The sequence below is a fragment of the Diceros bicornis genome (assembly GCF_020826845.1).
Source record: "Diceros bicornis minor isolate mBicDic1 chromosome 2 unlocalized genomic scaffold, mDicBic1.mat.cur SUPER_2_unloc_8, whole genome shotgun sequence".
Taxonomy (NCBI): Eukaryota; Metazoa; Chordata; class Mammalia; order Perissodactyla; family Rhinocerotidae; genus Diceros; species Diceros bicornis.
Genome location: NW_026690882.1, coordinates 353,878 through 379,961, shown reverse-complemented (window position 1 = coordinate 379,961; position 26,084 = coordinate 353,878). Strand labels below are relative to the sequence as shown.

The window sequence follows — 26,084 nt, the reverse complement described above, 5'->3', positions numbered from 1 at the left end:
TCCAGTAATCTTATTCTTGGATATATGTCAAAGAGAATCAAAATGTTACGTTCACACAAAAATCTGTATGTTGATGTTTATAGCAGACTTATTCACAATTTCCAAAAACTGGAAACAACCCAAACAGACAAACTGTAGATATAAATGTTCTTGAGCTAGTAAATAGGTGGCACATCCATCCAATGGAATATTATTCAGTAATGAAAAGGAATAAGCATTTTATATGTGAGACGAAATGGATGAATATCAAATACAATCTGCTAAGTAAAGAAGGTAAAGCTCAAAAAGTTGTTACATAGTGTGTGATCCCATCCCTGTGAGATTCAGGAAGAAGCAGAACTACTGATAGGGAGCAGATCAGTACTAGAGATAGTGACATTTTATAATGATGAAATGGTCAATAGTTCAAGACATAACAATTAAAAACATATGCATCTATTAATGGAGCATTGAAATACATGAAACTTTTAATAGAAATGAAAACAGACAATTCAACAATAGTTGAAGACTTCAATACCCCACTTTCAATAATGTATAGAACAATTAGACAGAAGATCAACACGGAAATAGACGACTTGAATAACACTACAAACCAACCAGATCTAACAGACTTCTACAGAGCACTCCATCCAACAACAGAAGATACATTCTCAAGTACATAGGGAACATTCTCCAGAACAGATCAAATGTTGGGCTATAGAACAAACCCCAATAAATTTAAAAGCATAAAAATAATACCAAGTATGTTCTCCAACCATAATAAAATAAAATTAGAAATCAATAGTAGGAATAAATTTGGCAAATTCATCAATATGTGGGAATTACACAACACATTCATGAATAACCAATGAGTCGAAGAAGAAATCTAAAGGGAAATCAGAAAACGCTGGTTCTTTGAAGAGATCAACACAATTGACAAACCTCTGTCTAGTCTGACCAAGAAAAAGAGAGAAGATTCAAATTACTTGAATCAAAAACAAAAGAGAGAAAACAACACTAAGATATCACCTCACGCCCGTTAGAATGGCTATAATCACCAAGCCAAAAAACAACAAACACTGGAGAGGATGTGGAGAAACAGGAACCCTCATACACAGCTGGTGGGAATGCAAACTGGTGCAGCCTCTATGGAGAACGGTATGGAGATTCCTCAAAGAATTAAAAATAGAGATGCCCTATGATCCAGCTATCCCACTACTGGGAATCTATCCAACGAACCTGAACTCAACAATCCCAAGGGCCTTATGCACCCCTATGTTCACTGCAGCATTATTCACCATAGCCAAGAAGTGGAAGCAACCTAAGTGTCCCTCGACTGATGACTGGATCAAGAAAATGTGGTATATATATACAATGGAATACTACTCAGCCATAAAAAAAGACAAAATCGTCCCATTTGCAACAACATGGATGGGCCTGGAGGGTATTATGTTAAATGAAGGAAGCCAGAAAGAGAAAGACAAACACTGTATGATCTCACTCATATGTGGAATATAAACCAACACATGGACAGAGAAAACTGTATTGTGGTTACCAGGGGCAATGGGGGTGGGGGGTGGGCACAAGGGTTGAAGGGAGACATATATATGGTGATGGACAAACATGTACAACCAAAAATTTCACAATGTTAAAAACTATTAAAACATCAATAAAAAAAAGACAAAACTGAAGAAAAAAAAAAAAAGACAGGACAAGATTACCAACCTTACAGAAACAAAAAGGATTATAAACAAATACTATGAATAATAGTACACAAATTAGATAACTTAGATGAAATACACAAATTACTAGAAAAACACAAACTACAAAAATGACTCAAGATAATCTGAATAAGCCTATAATAAGTGAAGAGATTGAATCAGTAATCCACAAACTATGCACAAAGAAAAGCCCAGGCCTAAATGGTTTCACCGCTGAAATCTACCAAACACTCAAGAAAGAATTAATACCAATTCTTCAAAAAAAAAAAAAGAGGAAGAAACACTTTCCACCACATTTTATGGGGCTAATATTACCCCGATACCAAAATCAGACAAAGATGTCACAAGAAAGCAAAACTACAGGGGCCAGCCTGGTGGCGTAGAGATTAAGTTTGCACGCTCCACTGTGGCGGCCCAGGGTTCACAGGTTTGGATCCCGGGTATGGACTGATGTACCGCTTGTCAAGCCATGCTATGGCGGTGTCCCATATTAAAAAAAAATAAATAGAGGAAGATGGGCACGGATGTTACCCCAGGGCCAATCGTCCTCCGCAAGAAGAGGAAGACTGGCAACAGATGTTAGCTCAGGGCTAATCTTCCTCACCAAAAAAAAAAAAAAAAAAACCAAACTACAGACTAATATCTCTTACGAACATGGATGTAAAAGTCCTCAACAAAATACTAGCAAACTGAATCTAGCAATATATAAAGAGAATTATACACCATGACCAAGTGGGATTTATCCTAGGGATGCAAAGTTGGTTTAACATCCAAAAATAATTAATGTAATACATCATACAAATAGAATGAAAAACAAAAAATCACAAGACCATCTCAGCAGATGTAGGAAAAAGCATTTGACAAAATCCAACACGCTTTCACGATTTGAAAAAAAACTCAATAAACTAGGAACAGAAGGAAAGTTCCTCAATATAAAGGGCATCTACAAAAAATCTCCAGTTAACATCATACTTAATGGTGACATACTGGATGGTTTCCCTTTAAGATTAGGAACAAGACAAAGATTTCCACTCTTGCCATTTCTACTCTAAATTGTAGCGGAGGTTCTAACCAGGGCAATTAGGCAAGAAAAAGAAATAAAAGGCATCTATATCGGAAAGGAGGAGGTAAAACTATCTCTATTTGCATGAAGTGATCCTGTATATAGAAAACCCTAAGGAATCTACCAAAAAACTATCAGAAGTAATAAATGAGTTCAGCAAGGTTGCAGGATACAAGATCAATATACAAAACCCAATTTAATTTCTATACATTTGCATTGAAAAACCCAAAAGTAAAATTAAGAAAACAATTCCATTCACAATAGTATCCAAAACCAGGAATAAATTAACCAAAGAAATCCAAAACTCATGCTCTGAAGTTGATTCTAAATTCATACGGAATTCTAAGGCAACAAGCTACAACTAACAAAACAATTCTGAAAAAGAAAAATAAATAGTGTAAGACTCATACTTCCCAATTGCAAAAGTTACTACAAAGCAACAGTTGTCAAGACAGTGTGGTACTGGTACAAGGACAAACATACAGATCAATGGAACAGAACTGAAAGACCAGAAATAAACCTATACACCTACGGTCAACTGATTTTTCACAAGGGTGCCAATGGTGCTGTGACAATTGAATAGCTATATGCAAAAGAATGAAGTTAGACCCTAACCTTATCCCATAAGCAAAAGTTTACTCAAAATGGATCATACACTTCAATTGAAGAGCTAAAACTATAAAACACTTAGAAGAACACACAGGCATAAATCTTCATGACCTTGTATTTGGCAATGGACTCAGATCTGACACCAAAAGCAGAAGCAACTAAATAAATGAATAAATGAGTTAAACTTCATCATCAAAATTAAGGAACATGAGAAATGTAAAGTTCCTGCTTTAAAATTTCATCAGGGGCAAGCAACTAATTCAAATGGAATGCAGTCATCTAAAGGACATCTTTTTAATGAGAAATGCTATTACTAAAGGAGACTTGGGCTGTTTTAAATGATATTTAGCCCAAAGCAACAAGGGAGGTATTGCTACTCTGTCTCCCTGAGTCTCCAAACTTTTCTTTTTTTAGAAAATTTGATCCTGTCTCACTTTTAGATACTTGATGCTACAGGAATCTGAGAAGAAAAACGGGGAGAATTTTTTTCGTCTTGTAAGGTCAACTAGTTCCTGACCTTGAAGAAGGAACTCTCTCCAACCTTTGTTTTTCTTTTTATTCTTAGAAATGACCCCTAATTGTTCTCAACTTGGCAAAAATAAATTTTCCAGAGACTGTGAAGTCCAGGTGAGTTTCACACCATCATCAACTTGTGGACTGGGCATGAAAAGGGGAGACAGAATATACTTAAGTCTCTTGCAACATTTTTGAATATGTTGTGTGGTAGATATTTTTTCCAAACACGAACCCAAATGTACCATCCTTATTTATTCATTAGATACCCGCTAATTTAAAATACGACTTTTCAAAATGCAATATGATAAGTAAAACGTGGTGAGGCATGTATAGGAATTCTGTGTACTCTTCTGCAATTGTTTTGTGAATCAGATAGAGAAGTGACCATTAGCCTTATTGCACCCCTGGAGCTGGGCATCCCACACACACATGGATTTAGTTCTTACACTCTCTGCTCTCTTCATTTCACCTATTTGCTTATTTCCCTATCAGGAACAAAATTTTTAGTTAATGCAGCTTTATATGTTTTAATAACTCATAGGTCAAGTCATTAAAATTTCATGTTTTTCTGAATCTCAGTTGAACATGCCTTTCTTTAATACTAAGTATGTTGAATGTCACAAAATATCACTCAAGTGGTCAATTCAGATACTAAATCTCTTATGACTGATTTTTTTTTTTTTTACATATAGACTTGTCCTGAGAAGACCTATTGGAAAATTGTACTAACTCTCTATAAATGCATAATTAGCTTTAAGTCAATGTCATGGTCACATGAACTCTCAGCCACTCAAAGTGTTGTCTGCCCAAGTTAAATACACATATTTCTATGAAGCCCAGATCTCTGTGGTATAAAGAAAATGTCCAAATCACCTTTCTTATGTGTGTTTTTCTAGGTGAATTCCACAAATTATTGGAATAACAGTAGATGGGTTTGCTCTGACTTAGGAGGCTCTCACATAGGTGTGGAAATGGGAATGCAACACTGTCTTTAAAGGTTTGAAATCCTTTCTAATATTTTAATATCTTTTCATGCTTGGTGATTCTCAAACTTGACCAAACATTAGAAAGACTTGGAGGGCTGTAAAAAATGTACTTATACTGAGTCTTGGTTGAATCAGAATCTGTGAGGGTAGAGCTCTATTGTCTGTATTATCTAACTTGCCAGATGATTCTAATGCACAAGGTGGTTGAGAACTATTACAAATGGCTCCTGGGATTTCCTCTCAATCCTCTGGACAGCAGGCCACATCACTGGAATCCTAGTTCATTTTCGAAGAAAAGGGGAGCACATACAGAATAATTAACCAGATCACTAATAAGACATGAGGTTCAGAGAATTTTTCATAATTAAAACTGTTTCCAAAAGAGGTCTCTGAGTGTACTGAGGATGGTATGCTTCTCTCTCCTTCCACCCCCCTTCCCTTAAAAGCTCCTCAACCTAGAATCCCACAGGCTTATATGTATTTTGCCTAATTCATTAGGTAAACAGGTGAAAACAGGTGTCCTTTGCTGCCCCAATACATGAAGTCACTGATATTTCACCAGATTCTTTTACCATATTGATTAACTCTATTCATTTTACTATATTTTTGATATAGTTGTTGTTTTACTCAATTGGTTAACAATGGATCTTTACAGTAAGAGAATAAAGGACAGAAGAAAGAGAATGGGAACAGGAAAAGCAACACATACAGGAAAAATAATGACAGAAAAGATAGAATGTGGGACAGGAAGGCAGAGCAGCATTCATCCCTAGTTTTTCAAGAAGTGATCTGACAACAGCAGAACAGAGTTACTTCCTACCAGGTTTGAAGTATTGCATTGATTTCCCAAGCATTCAGTTGCAATGCACCTATCATCTTGATATGTAGGAAGACAAGCATCCCCAAGGAAGGTGTTTGTTTAGTTCCAAATGCTTTAGAGAAAGATCTGGGCACAGAATGAGCAGTTTCAGACATCTCTTTCCATTTCCTTAGTGACATTATCTATATTTTATGGCAGGGAATAGCTAATTCTTTTGATCTCCTCACCAACATTACTGCCCATGGAACTACCTGAAAGAAAGAAGAAATGGCTGTGGTGGTAACTCTGCATCTTCAGAGCGTTCAATCGGCAGCATACAGTGTGGCTCAGAAACAAACCACAGAGGGCAGACAGAGGGTAGAGACACAGTTTATGGGTAAGCCCACACCAGTCACGCTTCCTCACAAGGCATCTGCTTGAATGTATGTATTTCAAAATGGGTTGTCTTTGCAAAAAAAAATTCATGGACCGCAATTAAAATAATAATCTTTCAGAACCTACACAGGCCAGGATTCCTGGATCATCCACAGAGTGTTACTTATGTCCTAGAATAATGAAATCATGGGTGGAAGGATTGTCACTGGTCACTCTCAGTCTAACCACATATCTAACATTCTTTCTGGGTATTTTCCCAGTTCATATTTCAATGGGGACCCTCAGCTGCTATCCTGGGGGGACTTATAACTTATCTAGTGCATGGTTTCTTGCCTTTGGCGATATTGATATTGGGGCTGAAGCATTCTTTGTTGTGGGGGCTGCCTTTGCATTATAAAACAATTGGCAGCAAAATGGTATCTAGATGCCAGAACGAACTTTCTCCCCACCCCGACATCATGACAAACCAAAATATCACCAGATAGTACCCAGTTTTCCCTGAGGGGCACAAATAACACCTGGTTCAGAAGCACCGATATGGAGAAATAAGATGTGAGTACATGAAATAGTACCCTTACATGGCAGACATTATAATCAGTGTAAAAGGACTTTATTTCCCAGAGGATGGAAATCTTACTTTCAGGTAGGGCCGCCAAAGAAACCGTTCAATAAGATCAGAATCAAGGATGTGGTTAAGGAGGGAGAGGAGAAGGAAATACCATAAAAAATAAACTGACCCATCATGCAGTGATTGATGGATGGATGTCTGCATAAATAAGTGATGAAAGCCATACAGAAGAATGTTAGCAACTGTAGAGTCTGGGTGGTGGGTATTTGGGTGTTCAGCGTGCAATCTGCCTGACCATTTGTGATAAAACCTCAGGAACGTATATTTTTAAATGAAGGAAAATACCAGTAAAACAAAGCCGATTGCAAAAGTTACTGGGCTCAAGGAGTTTGTAATCTGATTACATATGAATGTAAGATAAGTACACAAATAACAACTCCTTGACCACAAGACAAAAGCATTTTAGAACTAGGAGTAGACCATTGTACCTTATTTCCAAGGTGAAGCACATGGTTCAAAAGCTTTCACCAACTCTATCCAATTTGGTCCTCATGACAGTCCTGTAGAGTGAGCAAGGAAGGTACTGCATTTTATAAGTGATGGAACGGATTCAAGGAGGTTGAGATTTAATCACTATGTGATACCCTACTAAAGAGGAAAATTTGGGACTCATTCTCAGATCCTCCTGCTCTGGATCCAATGCTGTTTCCACCCTCTTTGCCACAAGCCAGTTGCCGTTATGACCTCTCCAGCGCAAAGAAAAGGCTGTCATCTCAGGTGGCTGCAGCTGCTGTCACCTAGAATTGGGCCTCCAGGTATTTCTGATGCCCAGACACTGGCTGCTTCTCTCATGGAGCATCTTTGGCACTGATCCCGCAAGAGACCTGCAGGCAACCCATGATGCCCCAAGGCCACTCCCCCAGTTGGCATCTTAGAACCCTCCCCTCAGCCTCTGAGCTACTGGAACAGGATCCTCTCATCCTGGGAGGAGCTCTCTGGAATGGGGTTCCTTTCAACATGGGCTCCAGACTAGCTCCCATTTGCAGATCTGAATCTCCTTCCCTAGTACTCTGCACCTTTGCATCATGATTCCACTGCAGTACTCTTTATTCTGCTATTAGGCAATGGAATCTTCTGTCTCAACCAGGACACACTTTACACTTCTCTAGGTTATTGTGAATAATGCCTCAATGACCCTGGGAGTACACATATCTCTTGAGATCCTGATTTTGTTTCTTTTGGATGTATACCCAGGAGTAGTATTGCTGGATCATATGGTAGTTCTACTTTTCATTTTTTAGGGAACCTACATACTGTTGTCTTAATGCCATATCAATTTATATTCCCCACCAACAGTGCACAACGGTTCCCTTTTCTCCACATCCTCACCAACAGTTCTTACCCTTAGGGTTCCATTTTCTTTTTTTAAATAATAGCCATCCTAAGAGGTGTGAAGTAATACCTCATTGTGGTTTTAAATTGCATTTCCCTGATTATTAGCGATGATGAGCACCTTTTCATGTACCTCTTTACTATTTGCATGTCTTCTTTTGAGAATTGTTTGTTCAGGTCCTTTGCCCATTTTTTAATTGAGTGATTGGGTTTTTTTTTTATATTGAGTTGTAGGAGTCTCTTATATATTTTGGATATTAACCCCTAGATAAATGGTTTGTAAATATTTTCTCCTATACAGTAGGTTGCCTTTTGTTGATGGTTTCCTTTGCCACACAGAGCTTTTTAGTTTGATATGGTCCCACTTGTTCATTTTTGCTTCTGCTGCCTGTGCTTAGGCGTTAAATCCAAAAAAATCATTGCTGAGACCAACGTCAAGGAGCTTTTCCCTATTTTTTTTCTGGGAACTTTATGGCTTCTGGTCTTATGTTTAAGTTTTAAACTATTTTGAATTGATTTTACTGTATGGTTTAAGATGAGGGTCCAATTTCATTTTTTTGCATGTGGATTTCTAGTTTTCCCAGCACCATTTATTGAAGATACTATCCTTTCCCCGTGTGTGTCCTTGGTGCCATTGTCAAAGATTAGTTGACCATATATCTGTGGGTTTATTTCTGGGCTCCCTATTCTGTTCCATTCGCCTATGTTTCTGTTTTTAGGCCAGTACCATACTGTTTTGATTACTACAGCTTTGCAGTATACTTTGAAATCAAGAAGTGTGTTGCCTCCATCTTTGTTTTTCTTTCTCAAGATTACTTAGGTTATTTGTGGTCTTTTACAGTTCCATAAGAATTTTAGGGTTGTTTTTTCTGTTTCCATGAAAAATACCATTAGAATTTTGATAGAGATTAAATTGAATCTGTAGACTGCTTTGGGTAGTACGTACGTTTTAACAATTTGATTCTTCTAAGCCATGAACATGGGATATCTTTCCATTGATTTGTAATTCTTCACTTTTTCCAGCAATGTTTTATAGTTTTCATGTACAGGTCTTTCACCTCCTCGGGTCCCCAGAGGCTGGCCTGGCACTGAGGCAGGTCTGAAGCCTATGTTCACACGGCTAGCCTTGTGCTGGGGACCACTGGTGCAGGCCTGTAAACCAGGTCTGCAGGGGCCAGCCTGGCACTGGGGTTCACTGGGGCAGGCCTGGAGCCTAGGTCAACAGAGAAGTTGGATGCTCATTTGACTCTCTTTTCCTCAAGAAGAGCTCTGGTGTGGAGGGGATCTCTCTCAGCTTTTTGGTGCAGGGGCTTGGGCAATGGGTGACCCAGGTAGAATGGAACTATCCTTCCTACCTTCTTCAGTGCATCTTTTCCTGTTTCTGTGCTCCAGTCGGGTGCTGTAATCTCTCATCTGGAATCAAGAGCTCTGAGAAAGGTTTTGCATGCGTGGTTGGTTCCTTACATCAGTTTTCTGTGAAGGGACACTGGCTGGAACTTCCTAGCCCATCATCTTGTTGGTGTCCCTGCTTGATATTTCATACATTTTTGATCTGATGATCTAACTTTGTTTTTGTCCATCTGGATTCAGCCCCTGATTGCTAATAGTCTTATCTAATAAATTCTCTAATGACTGCATAATTCTGGCTCTGCTTTTTTTCTAAACTGGTCTCCTTAGAGACCTCGTTAATCTGTCTGCTTCATTCCACACAGGAGCAGTGGCCTTTATTTCCTATTATTGCTTTGGATTCATCATGGATGACAGATTTATCTCTAAGGAACACCTAAATATTGATGAGGAGCTGGGCAAACTCTATCTGAACTCCAAGGTAGTGAGTGGCACAACAGGATACATGAAGAATGGGTTCCTGGATGCTCCTGCTAACTTCATTTTTCAACATATACAGGTGGGCACAAGACAGGAAACTTTTAGCTCTTGGAATTTTCTGGTATCCACTCCAACCAACCCTATGATGGGCTTGTTGGATCGTGATGAACATGAGTGTGGTGAGATTCTTGAAGACTAGTAACTGAGTAAGCCATGCACCTGGTCTGATGCCACTTCCAAAAGATATTCTAACTACAAAAACAGAGCTACCTTCTGTTTTTTTTGTTGTTGTTGTTGAGGAAGATCAGCCCTGAGCTAACATCTACACCAATCCTCCTCTTTTTGCTGAGGAAGACTGGCCCTGGGCTAATATCCGTGTCAATCTTCCTCCATTTTATGTGGGACACTGCAACAGCATGGCCTGTCAAGCGGTGCATCGGTGCACGCCCGGATCCGAACCCAGGCCGCCAGCACCGGAGCACACGCACTTAACCGCTATGCCACAGGGCCGGCCCCAGAGTAGGTAATAAATAGGAAGAGAATTACAACCTGCAACAATATTTGTAATTACAAATGAAAAAGGAAGTTGTTCAAATTAGTCTTTTATTGCCTATAAAAGATAGTTTTTCCATTTGAAGAATTTCCTGACATTTTTAGAACAACTGACTCAATATTTTCTTCAAGTCTCTCATATCCTAGAATAAATTTTAAATATTGGCACTGGACTTCAGATTTTAAGAACATGTCTCTCTCTCTCTCTTTTTTTTGAGGAAGATTGGCCCTAAGCTAACATCTGTTGCCAATCTTCCTCTTTTTGCTTGAGGAAGATTGTCCCTGAGCTAATGTCCGTGCCAGTCTTCCTCCACTTTGTATACAGGATGCCATCACAGCATGGCTTGAGGAGTGGTGTGTAGCTCTGCACCCGGCACCCAAACCTGCAAACCCCGGGCCACCGGAGTGGAGCACGCGAACTTAACCACGATCCACCAGGGCTGACCCAAGAACATGTTTTATGAAACAAATACAAGGGCATCTCACGTGTCAGTATATCCCACTAAGTATGGCTGCTACCTGTTTATTATTGCAAGAGCTGCTGGGTCCAGAGAGGGCATCATAGATATTTTATGCCAAAAAGAAAGAGTCCAGTGAAAACTGCTTTGATGAGAAACAGTAGGTCCATTTCCGACTCTTCCAGCAGCCTGACCTTGAGGTGAGGTGTTTTTTTTTTTTTTTGCTGAGGAAGATTTGCCCTGAGCTAACATCTGTTGCGAATCCTCCTCTCTTTTTTGGTTGAGGAAGATTAACCCTGAACTAACAACTGTGCCAATCTTTGGTCACTGCCACAGCATGGCTGACAAGTGGTGGAGGTCTGCACCCAGGAACCACACCTGCAAACCTGGGCCGCCAAAGTGGAGCTGGCCAAACTTAACCAGTATGCCAGGGGGTTGGCCCCTAGGCAAGTTTTTGATGTTCTGAGATTTAGTTTCCTCATCAGGGTTGCTGTGGTAACTTAATGATATAACATAGTTGATGCACTCAGCAGGTTTTCAACAAACAATAGTTCTTCTCCCCACTGTGGACGCAAAGCTCTCCCATTGGTCTAAAGCTGGTCAGTCACGGCTGGTGGGCTCAAACCAGGGCCAGCTAACTCTTCTAGTAAAGGACTAGACACTAATTATTTTCACCTCTGCTAACCGTATGGTCTGACAAAATGACTCAATGCTGCCACTGTAGTGCAACATCAGTTACATAACGAATAGGCGTGTTCCAGCAAGACTTCGCTTATGGACGCCGCAATTTGAATTTTGTTCGATTTTCAAGTGTCATGAAATATTGTTCTTTTATTTTTTCAACTATTTGAAACAGTAACACGAATTCTTAGCTCAGAGGCACATGAAAACAGGCAGCGGTTCACATCTGCCACGGGTCATAATTTTCCATCCCTTGGGCTAGACCTGTTCAAGTTATTCATACAAAGATAAGATTGGGGCTCATAGGACACAATTATAGTCGAGGAGTAGAGATATGAGGGAGGGAGCAAATGTGGGAGGGATTATTCAATCAACAATAGGGAGCAGCAATTATACCTGTGTTTTACCCTCAAATATACATAAATTGTTAACTCTAATAGATTTACATATATTGATATATATATTTACATATACTGACTGAAGTGATTGTAAAATACAATATAACAAGGTTATTATTCTCTTTTCAGACGAAAAATGAAATTGAAAGGCCTCTATGTGTCTACTGGCACAAAATGGCCTAGTTCAATGAAGGCTGTCATGTCATCTTTTGTATGTGACACAAACGGTATGTTCCTGCAGTCGCCTCTCCAGTTTTGCAGTACTTATGGCATCCAGAGTGATGAAAGCACGGTCGTAAGTGTATTACTAAGCAATTAGAGTCTGATAATTACATTTTTTATAAAATAAATCTTATTCCAAATTTATATTCAGTGAAGGATTTAAATATATATTGATTTTATTTAATTAAGACAATGTATGCTTGCTGGTTTTAAAATGGGAAATATAGAAAATTGCAAAGAACAAGAAAGATCTCTACAATCCAGAGATAATGAAAATTGATTTAAAAAATAAATCCTGTAATTTTATGCGTGTATTCTTTTTTAAATGTGTGACCATACTCCATATCAGTGGTTCTCAACTGGGAGCAACTTTGCCCTCTCGAGGACATTTGGCAATGGCAGGAAACATTTTTTGTTGTCACCACTTGGTGAGGGAGAGTGCTCCTGGCATCTAGTGGGTCAGAGGGTTTTGCTAAATATCCTACAATGCAGAGGACAGCCCTCCACGACAGAGAATCATCCCGCCCAGAACGTCAACAGCGCTGAGACTGAGAGACCCTGATCCATGTAGTATATATACAGCTTTGTAAATTTTCATGGACACTTTCTAATATCCATAAGTGGTCTGAAAACATAATTTTTTAAGTGCTGAATGGTACTCCAGATCAAGACTGTATAATAAATTAAGCAATTTTACCCTATTTACAATAATTGTAAATTTATTAAAGAATATGAAGGTCCAAAATGAGTTGATATCTCTTTTCTTTTGCTGGATTCAGTAAGCCCCTGTGATGACTGTGATCACCTATGTGGGGCTGAGTGTCTCTCTGCTGTGTCTCCTCATGGCTGCCCTCATCTTTCTCCTGTGCAGATCTATCCAGAACACCCGCACCTCCCTCCACCTGCAGGTCTCACTCTGCCTCTTCCTGGCCCACCTGCTCTTCCTCATGGGCACCAAACAAACCAATCCCAAGGTAGAAAAACTAACCACAGCTCATTCTTCTTTATGGAGAGCTTGCCAATGAGGAGAAAAGAGGTATATGGAGATGTGATGTGACAAGAAATACCCTGATGGCAAAATTCAAAAATGTTTCATTTGTTGCTGCCATTTGCAAAGCATTTTGTATAGGTCAAGTTGTGTGATTTACATAATTTAATTTAATTGGCTGCATTCATTGACTTTAACAAATATTTATTTAGGGCCAACTCTGGACCTAGAACTTTCCTAGGCACTAAGGATACACAGTTCCTGTCCTCATCCAATTAAAACCTAAAGAACTTGTTTTCACAGCAGGAGCAAACACACAGGGATTCAGGACCCCATAGGTGAGACACCTACCACTGTCAAAATTAAGAAAGACTCCCTGAAGGAACTTATGTCTAAGCTGTGTCCTTTAGTTAGTGGAAGAAGTTAGTGAGTGGAAGGAAAAAGTATTCCAGAGAGACCTGATGAAGGCCTGGATGTGAGCTGGGTCTCAACCTATTTGGGTAACCTTAGGTAGCTCAGTTTACCTGGAAGAAGGATTCTCACACTTTCCCATGTGTCAGACTCATCCAGAGGGCTTTTGAAAAAATGAGCCTTACACCTAGGTTTTATGATCCAGTAGGTCTGGCATAGAGTCTGAGAACCTATATTTATAACAAGCTCCCAGGTCATATTGATGCTGATGGTCCAGGGACCATACTCTGAGAGCCACTAACACGGAATATATGCTGGGATTGAGGAGGAGGCAATACCACCTTCCAGGTGTTCTGGGTGTTGTGTGGTATCTTAGCCTTTAAACCTGAATAAACAGAATGTAGAGAAACGTTCAAGGCTGAAAACTGCTCTAAGGTGGTGGCAACTAAGAAGGAAATTGAATGGATTTGAGTGTGAGAGAAGATGCAGAATCTACAGCACTTACTCACTGCTGGGATGTGGAGGATGAGGTTGGGGAAGTTATCAAGTGACACCCAGAATGCAGGTTTGGCCAACGGAATGGATGGATGATTGTCCTGTTCACAGAATACAGTGTAAGGAGCTCATTAGATCAGATTTCTTTGAGACATGTTGAGATATCCTTGGCAGATCCAAATTGAAGTGGTTAGAGGACAATTCCCTCTATGGATCTAGTGCTCAGGCAAGAATACACCTGGAAATAATTAGCACACCAACTGGAGGTAATGGAAACCAGGGAGAAGATTAAAGCTCTTGAGAATAATGATGCAGAATGAGAAGGGTATTGAGGATGAAATTCTGAAGGACAGGCAAAACAAAGCAAAAAAAAAAAAAGATAGAGCTAGCATAGCCAGGGAGGGAAGAGTTTTCAGTGTCTAATGTTGCAATGGCTCAAGACAATAAAGCGTGAACAGTTTCTATGGTCAAACCCAAAAGTGGCCATTGGTGGATCTGGTGGAAGCTGTGGAAGAGCAGTAGTCAGGCAGAAGCCAGGTGGTGCTGGGGGAGGGCTGAGGACCGAATGGGTTGTGGAGGGAAGAGGAAAAGGAGAAGGCAGCACTCTTGAAGAGGGAGGAGGAGACGGGGATGAACCTGGAGCAGAACTTGAGACCAGCGAGGTATTTGGTTTTAGTAAAATGAAAGAGACTTGATAATATCTAAATGCATTTAAGAAGGTGCCCAAGAGAAGAACCACGACTAAAAACAGACAGGGGGACCCAAGCAAGATTAAGAGGCAGGATAGAGAACAAAAATGAGGTTTTCACTTTGGAGGGTACTGGGAAAATGGGACTACATCAAACTAAAAATCTTTTGCACTGCAAAGTGAACCACCAACAAAACAAAAAGACAATCTAACTATTGGGAGAAGATATTAGCAAACCATCCATCTGATAAGGGGTTAAACTCCAAAATATATAAAGAACTCATGCATCTCAACAACAAAAAAACTAAAAACCCACTTAAAAAATTGGCAAAAGACCTGAGCAGACATTTCTCCAAAGAAGATATACAGATGGCTAACAGGCACCTGAAAAGATGTTCAACATCTTTAACTATCAGGGAAATGCAAATCAAAACTACAATGAGATATCACCTCACGCCTGTCAGAATGGCTATAATCAACAAGACAGGAAACAACGAGTGTTGGAGAAGATGTAGCGAGAAGGGAACTGTCATACACTGCTGGTGGGAGTGCAAACTGGTGCACCCACTATGGAAAACAGTATGGAGATTCCTCAAAAAATTAAGGATAGAACTACCATATGATCCAGCTATTCCACTGCTGGGTTTATCCAAAGAACGTGAAAACACCAATGCATAAAGATACATGCACCCCTGTGTTCATTGCAACGTTATTCACAATAGCTAAGACTTGGAAGCAACCTAAGTTCCCATCAAGGGACGAATGGATAAAGAAGATGTTGTATATATACACACTGGAATACTACTCAGCCATAAGAAATGAAGAAATCCAGCCATTTATGACAGCATGGATGGACATTGAGGGTATTATGCAAAGTGAAATAAGTCAGAGGCAGAAGGTCAAATACCGTATGATCTCACTCATTAAGTAGTAGACAATAACAACAACAAACAAACACATAGAGACAGGGATTGGATTGGTGGTTACCAGAGGGGAAAGGCACAGGGAGGAGGGCGAAAGGGATAATTAGGCACATGTCTGTGGTGATGGATTGTAATTAGTATTTGGGTGGTGAACATGTGAACATGATGGAATCCATGCAGAAATAGAAGTATAATGAGGTACACCTGAAATTTATACAATGTTATAAACCAATGTTACCACAATAAACAAACAAACAAACAAAAAACAGAAAAGAAAAAGGAAATGTAGAAGAATTTCTACACAGCGTTAACACATTTTAGTCAGAGACCATAAAAAACTATACATTATTTTAGTTCTTAGGCAGTATCTTAATCGGAATAAAGGAGGCAGAAAGTTAGTCTTATCTGGTAATAGAGTTTTACTAAGTGAGTTTCATAAAAGAATTAAAAAGCATGACTTCCGATAAGTTTTAAAGACATATGCAGAAATGACTATCTCCTAATAGTACTAAATTTTACCTCAAGAAAGATGTGTTCTTGCTACAGTCTAATAAATAAAAATATTTATATAACATATAAAAATATAGAAATATTAAAGGTCTGAGTTTAAACCCATCCTAAAATTCATCTGGAATCTCAAGAGACCCCAAATAGCCAAAACAATCTTAAAAAATAAAAATAAAGTTGGAGGACTCCCACCTCCTGATTTCAAAACTTACTACAAAGATACAGTCATTAAAACAGTTCGGTACTGACTGGCACAAGAACAGACATATTGACCAAGTGAATAGAGAGCCCAAAAATAAACCCTCACATACACGGTCAAATGACTTTCAACAAGGGTGCCAAGACCATTCCATGGGGTAAGGGCAATCTTTTCAACAAATGGTGCTGGGAAAATGGACATCCACACACAAAAGAATGAAATTAGACCCTTACTTTATACCATATACAAAAATGAACTCAAGATGGCTCAAAGACCTAAATGTAAGCTAAAACTAGAAAACTCTTAGAAGAAAACAGGGAGGAAGCTTCATGACATTGGATTTGGCAATGATTTCTTGGATATGACATCAAAAGCACAGGCAACCACCACCAAACAGCCCAACAAAAATTACACTTCATCAAAATTAAAAACTTTTGTGCATCAAAGGACACTATCAACAAAGCGAAAAGACAACCCACACAATGGGAGAAAATACATGCAAATCATATATCTGATAAGAGATTAGTGTCCAGAATATATAAAGTATTCCTACAATACAACAAAAACCCAATTCAAAAATGGGCAAGGGACTTGAACAGATATTTCTCCAAAGGAGAGACAGAAATAGCCAATAAGCACATGAAAAAAAGGTTCAACACCACGAATCATTAGGAAAACGGAAAGCAAAAACACAGTGATCACCACTGCACACCCATTAGGATGGCTACTATCAGAAATCAGAAAATAACAAATCTCGGCAAGGACGTGGAGACACTGTAACTGTTGTGCACGCCTTCCTTTTCCTCTGGATGATTCACACCACACTGACACACTCAGCAAGTCAGCTGCACGCTTATACATTTACTCATTTATTTAAAAAATCTAGGCGAGGATTTATTTAACAAACACTTACATAAATATATTTACTTATTTATGTATTTATACTATTACTTTACTGCCTCCCATTCTCCTATGTCTCTTCTCCTTCCAGTTTAATCAAAACATCCTCCACAAAACACGTTCAAAAACAACCTAAGGCCCCAATCCACTGACATATAACAAAATATGACCACAGACCACAACACTTACACAACCCCGATCAATAGGCTGCAATTCTCATTATCATTCCATTAAAGCAATATGAAATTTCTGTTACTACATAACCAAAAGTCAACCCTAAAATCTCATAAAATAATGATTTTCAATTTATAAATTATTATTTATCCCCCTTTGCGCCACAATTCTCTTTGAGTCATTTTACTGGTCATCTGCATCACAGAGAATAATAAAGGAAAAAGAGTGAAAACATGATTTTACCAAACTGCTGATTATCCTAGAAAAATATATGGTGGAAGAAAAGGTTAAAATAATTTGCTGAAAGGGGCTTAGGTGTGAAATAATCGTTGGCTCACTGTGTGAGAGACTTCTCCACTGTGTTTTACATTCAGTCATCATCACACATTTGGTGAGTGATCAACAGTACCTTAAATTTAGTACTAATTTTATATTGTCATTCTTACAAAATCTGTGAACAGAAGGAATGAGAAAATAGATATGTAAATAATAAATAAACTTTAAGTAATGATTAATGCCAAGTATTTAAACTAAATTTCTAATACTTGTTTCAAAAGTTTCCATGGAGTATAAGTGAATCTCCACATGGACACTTCATGTTTCTACAGCTCTCAACAACCTCACAAGGTGTCAATGAGCTACTGATGGAAGGAGCATGTCCCACATCCCATTAATTAATCACAAAGGAGACAAAAGATATAATCATTAATCTATTTCAACTCAATTTACTGTTTATCAAAATGCTACTATTAAAATTACTGTTAATCATTGCTAATACCAGGTTAGATGAAAAAATATCAAAATTTCACATATAATCTTTAAAATACTTATCTTTTACAGAAATTCTTTCATCCCATAAATCATGTCTGCTTACAGTTTACCAAAAGAAGAAAATTATTTTAACAAAAAGGAATAATGTCTCAATTTTACCTTGCCAGGCATATTTCTTCCCATTTAAATCAATAGCAAAATCTTCAGGGTAGAAGTCAATTATACTAGAATCCTGTATCAGGGAGAAAAGCAAAGATTCAAAACAAAAGTCACATATTTCTGTTATAAAGAATTTGATACAACTTTCATTCAAGTTATCAGGCCTGATAAGAAAATGAAGTTTCATTCCTTTTAAAAAATGTTATTAAGATATCAGGTCACTAATTCTGGGCCTAGTAAAAACAAAATTAACAATTTTATTTTAAAAGATGAAAATAAAAAGGCCTTATTATAAAAGAATTTTAGAACTGACGACTGTGGGCCCAAGACAGTGAACAGTTTATTAACTCTAATAATTCCTACTTCTCAGCTGGGTGTCACTCTTTCTAGCTAGGACACAAAACACACGCAGTGGTGACTGCAGGTAAACCAGCCTTCATGCTCTGGTACCCACCACACATGGCTAGAACCAAGAAAAATAATGACTTACAGGTATGCTGAGAACAAAATGACTATTATAAGAATTTCTCCCAAACACATATCAATTTTATTTACTGGGTAGGGTACTGATGGCCAAGGAAAGCAGGGAAAAAAAAGTAGTAAAAAATATACAGAAGAATCCAAATACTTTTACTTTGTTTCTGGACTTCACTATTGTAACTATAAGATGCAAAAGCAATTGTGACTAGTGCTAGCAAAATGTATGACAAAAATCCAGTTATTGGGCCGGCCCCGTGGCTTAGCGGTTAAGTGCATGCGCTCCGCTGCTGGCAGCCCGGGTTCGCATCCCGGGCGCGCACCACCTCTCCGGCTATGCTGGGGCCGCGTCCCACATACAGCAACTGGAAGGATGTGCAGCTATGACATACAACCATCTACTGGGGCTTTGGGGGGAAAAAATAAATAAATAAAATCTTTAAAAAAAAAAAAATCCAGTTATCAACACACTCAAAAACTAAGACACTCACAGGATCACTCATGAGCTTCTGCCATGATGGAGGTAGGAAGTTACCACTTGCAGCTGGAAAAACTCCCATAAGTTGTTCCACTGGTTTAAACTGCAAGAAAGAAAAAAAGTTTAAGATAAGACACAATTTTTAGCTAAGCCAAAATTCTACAAATGTTATGGCTCTAAATACTCAAGCTTACCGGTTTAGTACCCTTCTCAAAATCAGAAGGCATGTCTGCAATACCTTCAAAGTCTGAAGCAAATGGTGCATAATGAAATGGATAATACCACTTCCAGGAAGCACAGCCCTAAAATCAGTAAAAACAAACAAACAACAACAACAAAAACAAATCTATGTTACTGATGGACACGGTAAAGACAAAAAAATTAAACTATCAACCTATAATATTCTACTGATAAAACATATGACTTTTGGTATACATTCCATATATTAATTGTTTTCCATGAGTCCAAAAAGATGTTTGGATTAAATCTAAACTTTTACTTCGTATCAACGGCTCCTTGATTTAAAAAATACTGCAAAGCATCTTTAACGATCAGTAGTTAATACCAAACTTTATACTAACAAACAATTTGGTGAAGATTTTTATCCTTAAAATGTGTTTGGTGACATTTCTTTCCAACTCAAGAGCTGCTATCATCCCATAAAATGAAGAACAACTGCAGCTGACACTCACTGAGTGTACAGGTGGGTAAGGGACATCACTAAAAGAGTGACTGAGAGTAAAAGAGCCAAAAGTTTCATTTTACAATTCCCTATTATATTTTCACGTGACAACTTTCTCTTTACTTTAAAAATATTTAAGTAAACCAATCAAAAAGAAAAAACAGTAAGTTATACTCAAAGAAAAGAGAAGCCTTCCTGAAATGAGTTTTGACTCTGCGCCTAGTGAATTAAAATCCTGAGGGTCAGAGCCGGCTCAGTGGCACAGCAGTCAAGTTCACACGTTCCACTTCAGCGGCCCAGGGTTCACCGGTTTGAATCCTGGGCTCGGACCTACTCATCGCTCATCAAGCCATGCTGAGGCGGTGTCCCACACAGAAGAACCAGAAGGATTTACAACTAGGATATACAACTAGGTACTGGGAGCTTTGGGGAGAAAAATGTTGAGGGTCAGAGTAAAACACGAAATGAGAATATTTTACAATTGATACTTAGTGTATTAAATTACTTTCTACTTTCCAACAAACTTCACCTATTCCCAAGTCACATCAAATTTGCTTCACTCCCCAAGCATGAAACCAGGTATTATCAGTGCTACAATCCCCTATATGTCCGCCTAATCTCTCACCAATCTGACATCTCATTTATCAAAAGCTTTAAGTCAGATACAGATTACTCCAATGAGAATGCACTTCATGTAACACCACTACTCTATATGGAGGAAATGGGATCATTCAAATTCCTTTCAAATTCTTACCAGTTATTTTCCAGTCTTTTGTCCTTTGTTCAGTCATTTAGCAACTGCGTATTAGTTACTCTGTTATTTTTTATTCCAATTAAACAAAACAATAAACTTTAATAATTTTAAAGACCAAGTACTCTCAACCACACTATTTAATGCTGAAATTCTTTAGCATAACAAAAATTAGCTTCGTTTATATATTAACACCTAAGGAGCTTCAAAGGCTTTACAAACAAATCTTATTTAAAGTAATGAATTTCTTTATAGGAAGCTTGAAAATATGAGTCTGGGTTCAATTTCAGAATATAGCTCAACAACACACTATTATAGAAATAACTATTTTCTTAAAATGATTAACTAGACATTTAGAGGAAAATATTCATTTTGTACCTGGTAATAATATCGAAGAACCCAGCAGAGCCCTTCAACGTAAGACTGTACAACTTTACGACGGAATTTGTCATCAGCTGCATCAACATCAAATTTGTTCTTGTAGTACCGCTGCTTCCAACCAGCTTCCCAAAGCCTAAAAATCAGGCAAAGCCAGTTCATGCTGAATTCATACACTTTCAGTAACTAGCCACCAATTTATCATCCAAATCAATTTATACTTAATATCCAGGTAAAATGTAAATGAGTTAAACAGTAATATTAACATAGCTTCATTTAATTATTTCTAAAAAGTCCACTTTCACAGGATTTATTATCAACTTAAAGATAGTTAAACGTTAAAAACTCAAACACTGATTCTAGAAAGATCATTACAAAACTACAGTAAAAAAAAAAAAGAGAATAACCATTTATTAAAGTAGATACACAACACTTGTTTGCTCAGATTTTCATACTGTTTTACATGTTTTTTTTGATTGTAGAACAATTCTAAAACTACATTTTAAGATGCAAATACTGAAGATATTTTATATAGTTCAAGTTCCTCAGTTTGTTAAAGTATATCTAAATTACACAAAGAAAGTCAACTAAATTACTTTTTTAAAAAAGAATAATCTAGAAGCCAGGCAGAAATTATGTATATACCTACTCTCCCTATCCTTGGGCCTTCTCCCTCATTCAGCAAAGCGTTGTTGGCATAAGTGAAGGACACGGACACACACACACACACACACACGTTCTCCTAAACTTAGAAGGAGGTCATCAATTCACTAAATTTTCATTAATCACTGAAAATATAATGTGAAAAACCACATTTTCACTCAAAGTATATTTTTTTATTTTTTTAAGTACTCATTACTCAATCTCAAAGATTTAAAGATGCCAAAGAATACTAAAAAAAAAATCAAGAACGATCAAGAACATCAGGATGATTCTCCATTAAGGGCTCTTTTCTACCATGTGCCAGATCTTACTAATTAACTGCAGTCATGTTTCAGAATACACCATATCAATTTTTTTTATTTACTTTTTTTTTGAGGACGATCAGCCCTGAGCTAACATCCAATGCCAATCCTCCCCCTTTTTGCTGTGGAAGATTGGCCCTAGGCTAACATCCATGCCCATCTTCCTTTACTTTATAGGGGATGCCGCCACAGCATGGGTTGACAAGCAGTTGAACCTGCGAACTCCAGGCCGCCGAAGCGGAGTGCGCACACTTAACTGCTGTGCCACCGTGCCAGCCCCTACACTACCAGTTTTAACTTTGCCCCCACGCAAAAGATTTACAGAACATCAATTAGGAGAAATATCTTCTATCCATAATGTTGAATATCACTATTTTACAGAAACTATTAATGAAATAAATGCTAAGAACTCCAAGCATTCTTGATAGAAGCAATTCTACTTTGATTATCTTCAGCACCAAAATTAAACAATAAAGTACTAAAAAAATCAAGTTAACTATTAAGCTGATATTGACCATGATGGCTACATGGTAAAACAAAAAATATACTCCAAGAGTTGCAGAAGCAGAGGATAAAAACTCAGATCAGGTAAACGCTCAATCACAAGTCACCACAGATCTCTGAATCTGACATCAAAAGATGTTGGGAAAATACAGAACCAGACATCACACTTCTGAAGTTTCTAATCATAAATACAAACACATCATCCACAACCTATAAAAGAAGCATGAGCTGTGAACCACTACTGTTTAACTTTGAAATAAATCATTTTGCAAAATTCTAAACGAGTTACAATTATTGAGGTTGTTGGCCCTTTGCACTTGAGCCCAGGGTTCAAATCCAGATTTAATCACACAAGAAGCTGTTAATCTTATTATATAATGATCTCAAACTTCTGTATAAATTAAAGAATCCAATTTTCCTATTATAAATTTTAAGTATATAGCTAATGGGAAACTTCTCTGTCATGAAATATAGTTGTGCATATGCAAGTTCATGGTTTTTAAAAATATATTTATCTCTTAACCAAAAGCCTTTTGCATATTTCATTTTAAAGAAGAAACTTTTCAATTGAGATGATTAAAACAAACTATATCAAGTAACCAAATGTAACTGAACTTTCTGGGTTAAGCAGCTTGAAAATTTAATCTCATAACAGTAACATTCAGATCACATAGAGCTAAACACCTCATGTCTAGCCAATCTAGTGCCTCGTCTCAGAGGGAAAAGCGGCTCGGAGGACGAAAACCAGCATGCATACTAATCTAGATACTTAGGTTTAACAGCTATAGCTTACACATCTCACTGGAATTTACTGACTACCCTAACCCTCCACATTAATTACTGGTGGATAAAAAGATCACAGGCAAGCATCTGAAGGCACTGCTGCTCTAAGCTAAATAGCATTCATTAGACGGCGTCTATTTCAGCAATTTGCTAACAAAGTGCTACCAAAAAATGGCTTCACCTGACGTTATCCTCTGGTTCAGGTTCACTGTCACTGTCTTCTGCTTTTCGCTTAATTCCTCCTATCGGAGACGGGGAGCCATCAGAAGTGAAACTCGTATTAGGAGATACTGAAGGACTCTGTAGACAATTATGACATTACAGAGGAAGGATTTAATTATTCATTTCACATAAGAACTTACATCCAACTACTGTTACCACCATGCTTCACAGTAATACATTTTCTTTAAAGCTATTAAATAGATATGGTAAATATATTTAGAAAGTATAAAGACTGATCTTGGCCTACTCCACCTCTCCAAAAAAGAATAATATAGTACCAAGCCTCCTACGCTTAAACTCAAAAGAATTTGAACATTAGGGTAAAAACTGCTTCAGAAGAAATAAGAAAAACTTAATTTCATAGATTTTTTTTTTTTTAATTATAGGACTTGAATATTTATTTTCTTTGGTGGTTCCCTCGTGTTATGAATTTGTGATCACTTTCCACCAATTAACTAACAAAGCTGCAAGGGGAAAAATATATATATATGTATATAAATTAATACATAAAATACTCAATGCTGGTGAGAATAAAGTTAGATGTAAGTGGTTCAACCTAGTACAACCATTCTAGAAAGCAACAGTTTAATGAGACTCCGCCAGATATCTGTTAAACTATTTTATACATGTTGTTTTAAAATTCATTGTACAAATAAAATCTACTAATCATCTTAGAAAAATGCAGCTTTTATTATTATTTCAAAGACTGGGATACCACTTTAAATTTACCATTATCTTCCCTTTGTACCTAACACAATGAACATAGTAGCACCCTAAAGTATTTTAATATTTAACTAAAAAATTAGGGGCAGCTTGGTGGCATAGTGGTTAAGTTCACACACTCCGCTTCAGCGGCCCGGGGTTCACAGGTTCAGATCCCGGGCACACACCTACACATCACTCAGCAAGTCATGCTGTGGTGGCATCCTACATACAAAATAGAGGAGGATGGCATGGATGTTAGCTTAGGGCCAAACTTCCTCAGCAAAAAGAGAAAGACTGACAACAGACGTTAGCTCAGAGCCAATCTTTCTCACACACACACACACACACACAAAAATTAAAATGTTCTGCAACTTTAATGTTAAATGACCAAAAACCTAAGTGGCAGAAAATGTTTTCATGGTAAAGTTTTTCTTCTGTTATTCACAGTATATTAGATATTTCAAGTAAATTATTTTTAAATCGAGAACTCAGGAGCCTATTTTAATGATACTGTAACTAAAACCTCAGCATGAAGGTAGTTCACACCAAAGGCCAAGAAAAGTTACAACAAAGCAAAACTATATTTCACATAGAGCTCACAACACTTTCCTTTAATAAATGTATAATATCAATTTTATTCATGATACTGTATGGCTAATACTATCAAAAAAAAAAAAAGAAAACAGGGGCCAGCCCTGTGGCCTAGTGGTTAAGTTTGGGGCCCTCTGCTTCAGTAGCACGGGTTCAGTTCCCGGGCACAGACCTAAAACACTCGTTGGCAGCCACCTATATACAAAATAGAGGAAGATGGGCACAGATGTTAGCTTAGGGCAAATCTTCCTCAAGCAAAAAGAGGAAGATTGGCAACAGATGATAGCTTAGGGCCAATCTTCCTCACCAAAAAAAACCCACAAAGAATAAAAATAAATCCAGGAAGGCACTGTTGTACTTGGAAAATGAGGTGGGTATTTTCAGTCAGACACATCTGAGTCTGAAATACCAAGTCCAATCTTTACCAGCTGTATGGCCTTGGGCAATTTATTTAACCTCTGTCAGCCTCAACTTCAAACAGGGATGATAATGTTCTATCTCTTTACAGGTTATAGCAAGGAGTAAATGAAACAATATATGTAAACCATCAAAGCTGCCTGCCTGGTGCATGGCGGTTAACCATTCAGGAAGTCATCCCTATTAGTTTTTAAACAACACTAATCCATTTGGATTAAATTAGGAGACTGATATTCCTATCAATCATCTAAGCACAGAGAAGTTGTAAACAAAGCAATCTTTCCCAAATTCACAAACAAGATATAAATTATCTTTAGACAGCAAAAAGAATATACCTTCGAGGGAAAAAAAGAAGAAAAGAAGTTGTTTGCTCTTTAATGCTAAATATCTGCTGCTCTTTTCTGCTGTATCTCTACTAACAAAAGTATTCAGAAATATTCTTTCCTAAACATACCAGAGTCATACCAATTCATTCAAATTTCTTTTTAAAAAGCTGTTTTTGCAATCAAAGTTGATTAAACTGAGAATGGTCGCAAATATAATGAAACTACACTTCAGAATGCAAAATTTAAAAACATATTTATGAGGAAACAGAAGCTATCTAATAAAACATTAACCATGTTGACCATCAGTAGATACCAGGCAAGTACTGGAGCCCAGCACACCCAAACAGCTCAGAAAAAATAACACAGCAAAAATCCATAACTGTAAAGGCTTCCTTTAAATAAACTGGTCATTTGGCTTCATGA

General features: G+C 37.7%; 1 protein-coding gene across 1 annotated transcript in view; it reads right to left on the bottom strand.

Annotated features, from left to right (window-relative positions):
- Positions 1–26,084, bottom strand: part of LOC131401822 (5'-3' exoribonuclease 2-like) — a gene marked incomplete at its 3' end in the record, with an annotated part of 126,194 nt that overhangs the window by 90,225 nt on the left and 9,885 nt on the right. The window contains exons 8-12 of the mRNA XM_058536944.1: positions 23,582–23,700; positions 21,149–21,284; positions 19,532–19,639; positions 19,351–19,440; positions 18,383–18,455 (exon numbers count right to left, since the gene is read on the bottom strand). Of these exons, the coding sequence (XP_058392927.1) occupies positions 18,383–18,455; positions 19,351–19,440; positions 19,532–19,639; positions 21,149–21,284; positions 23,582–23,700 (526 nt within the window). The remainder of the gene's footprint in view (positions 1–18,382; positions 18,456–19,350; positions 19,441–19,531; positions 19,640–21,148; positions 21,285–23,581; positions 23,701–26,084) is intronic.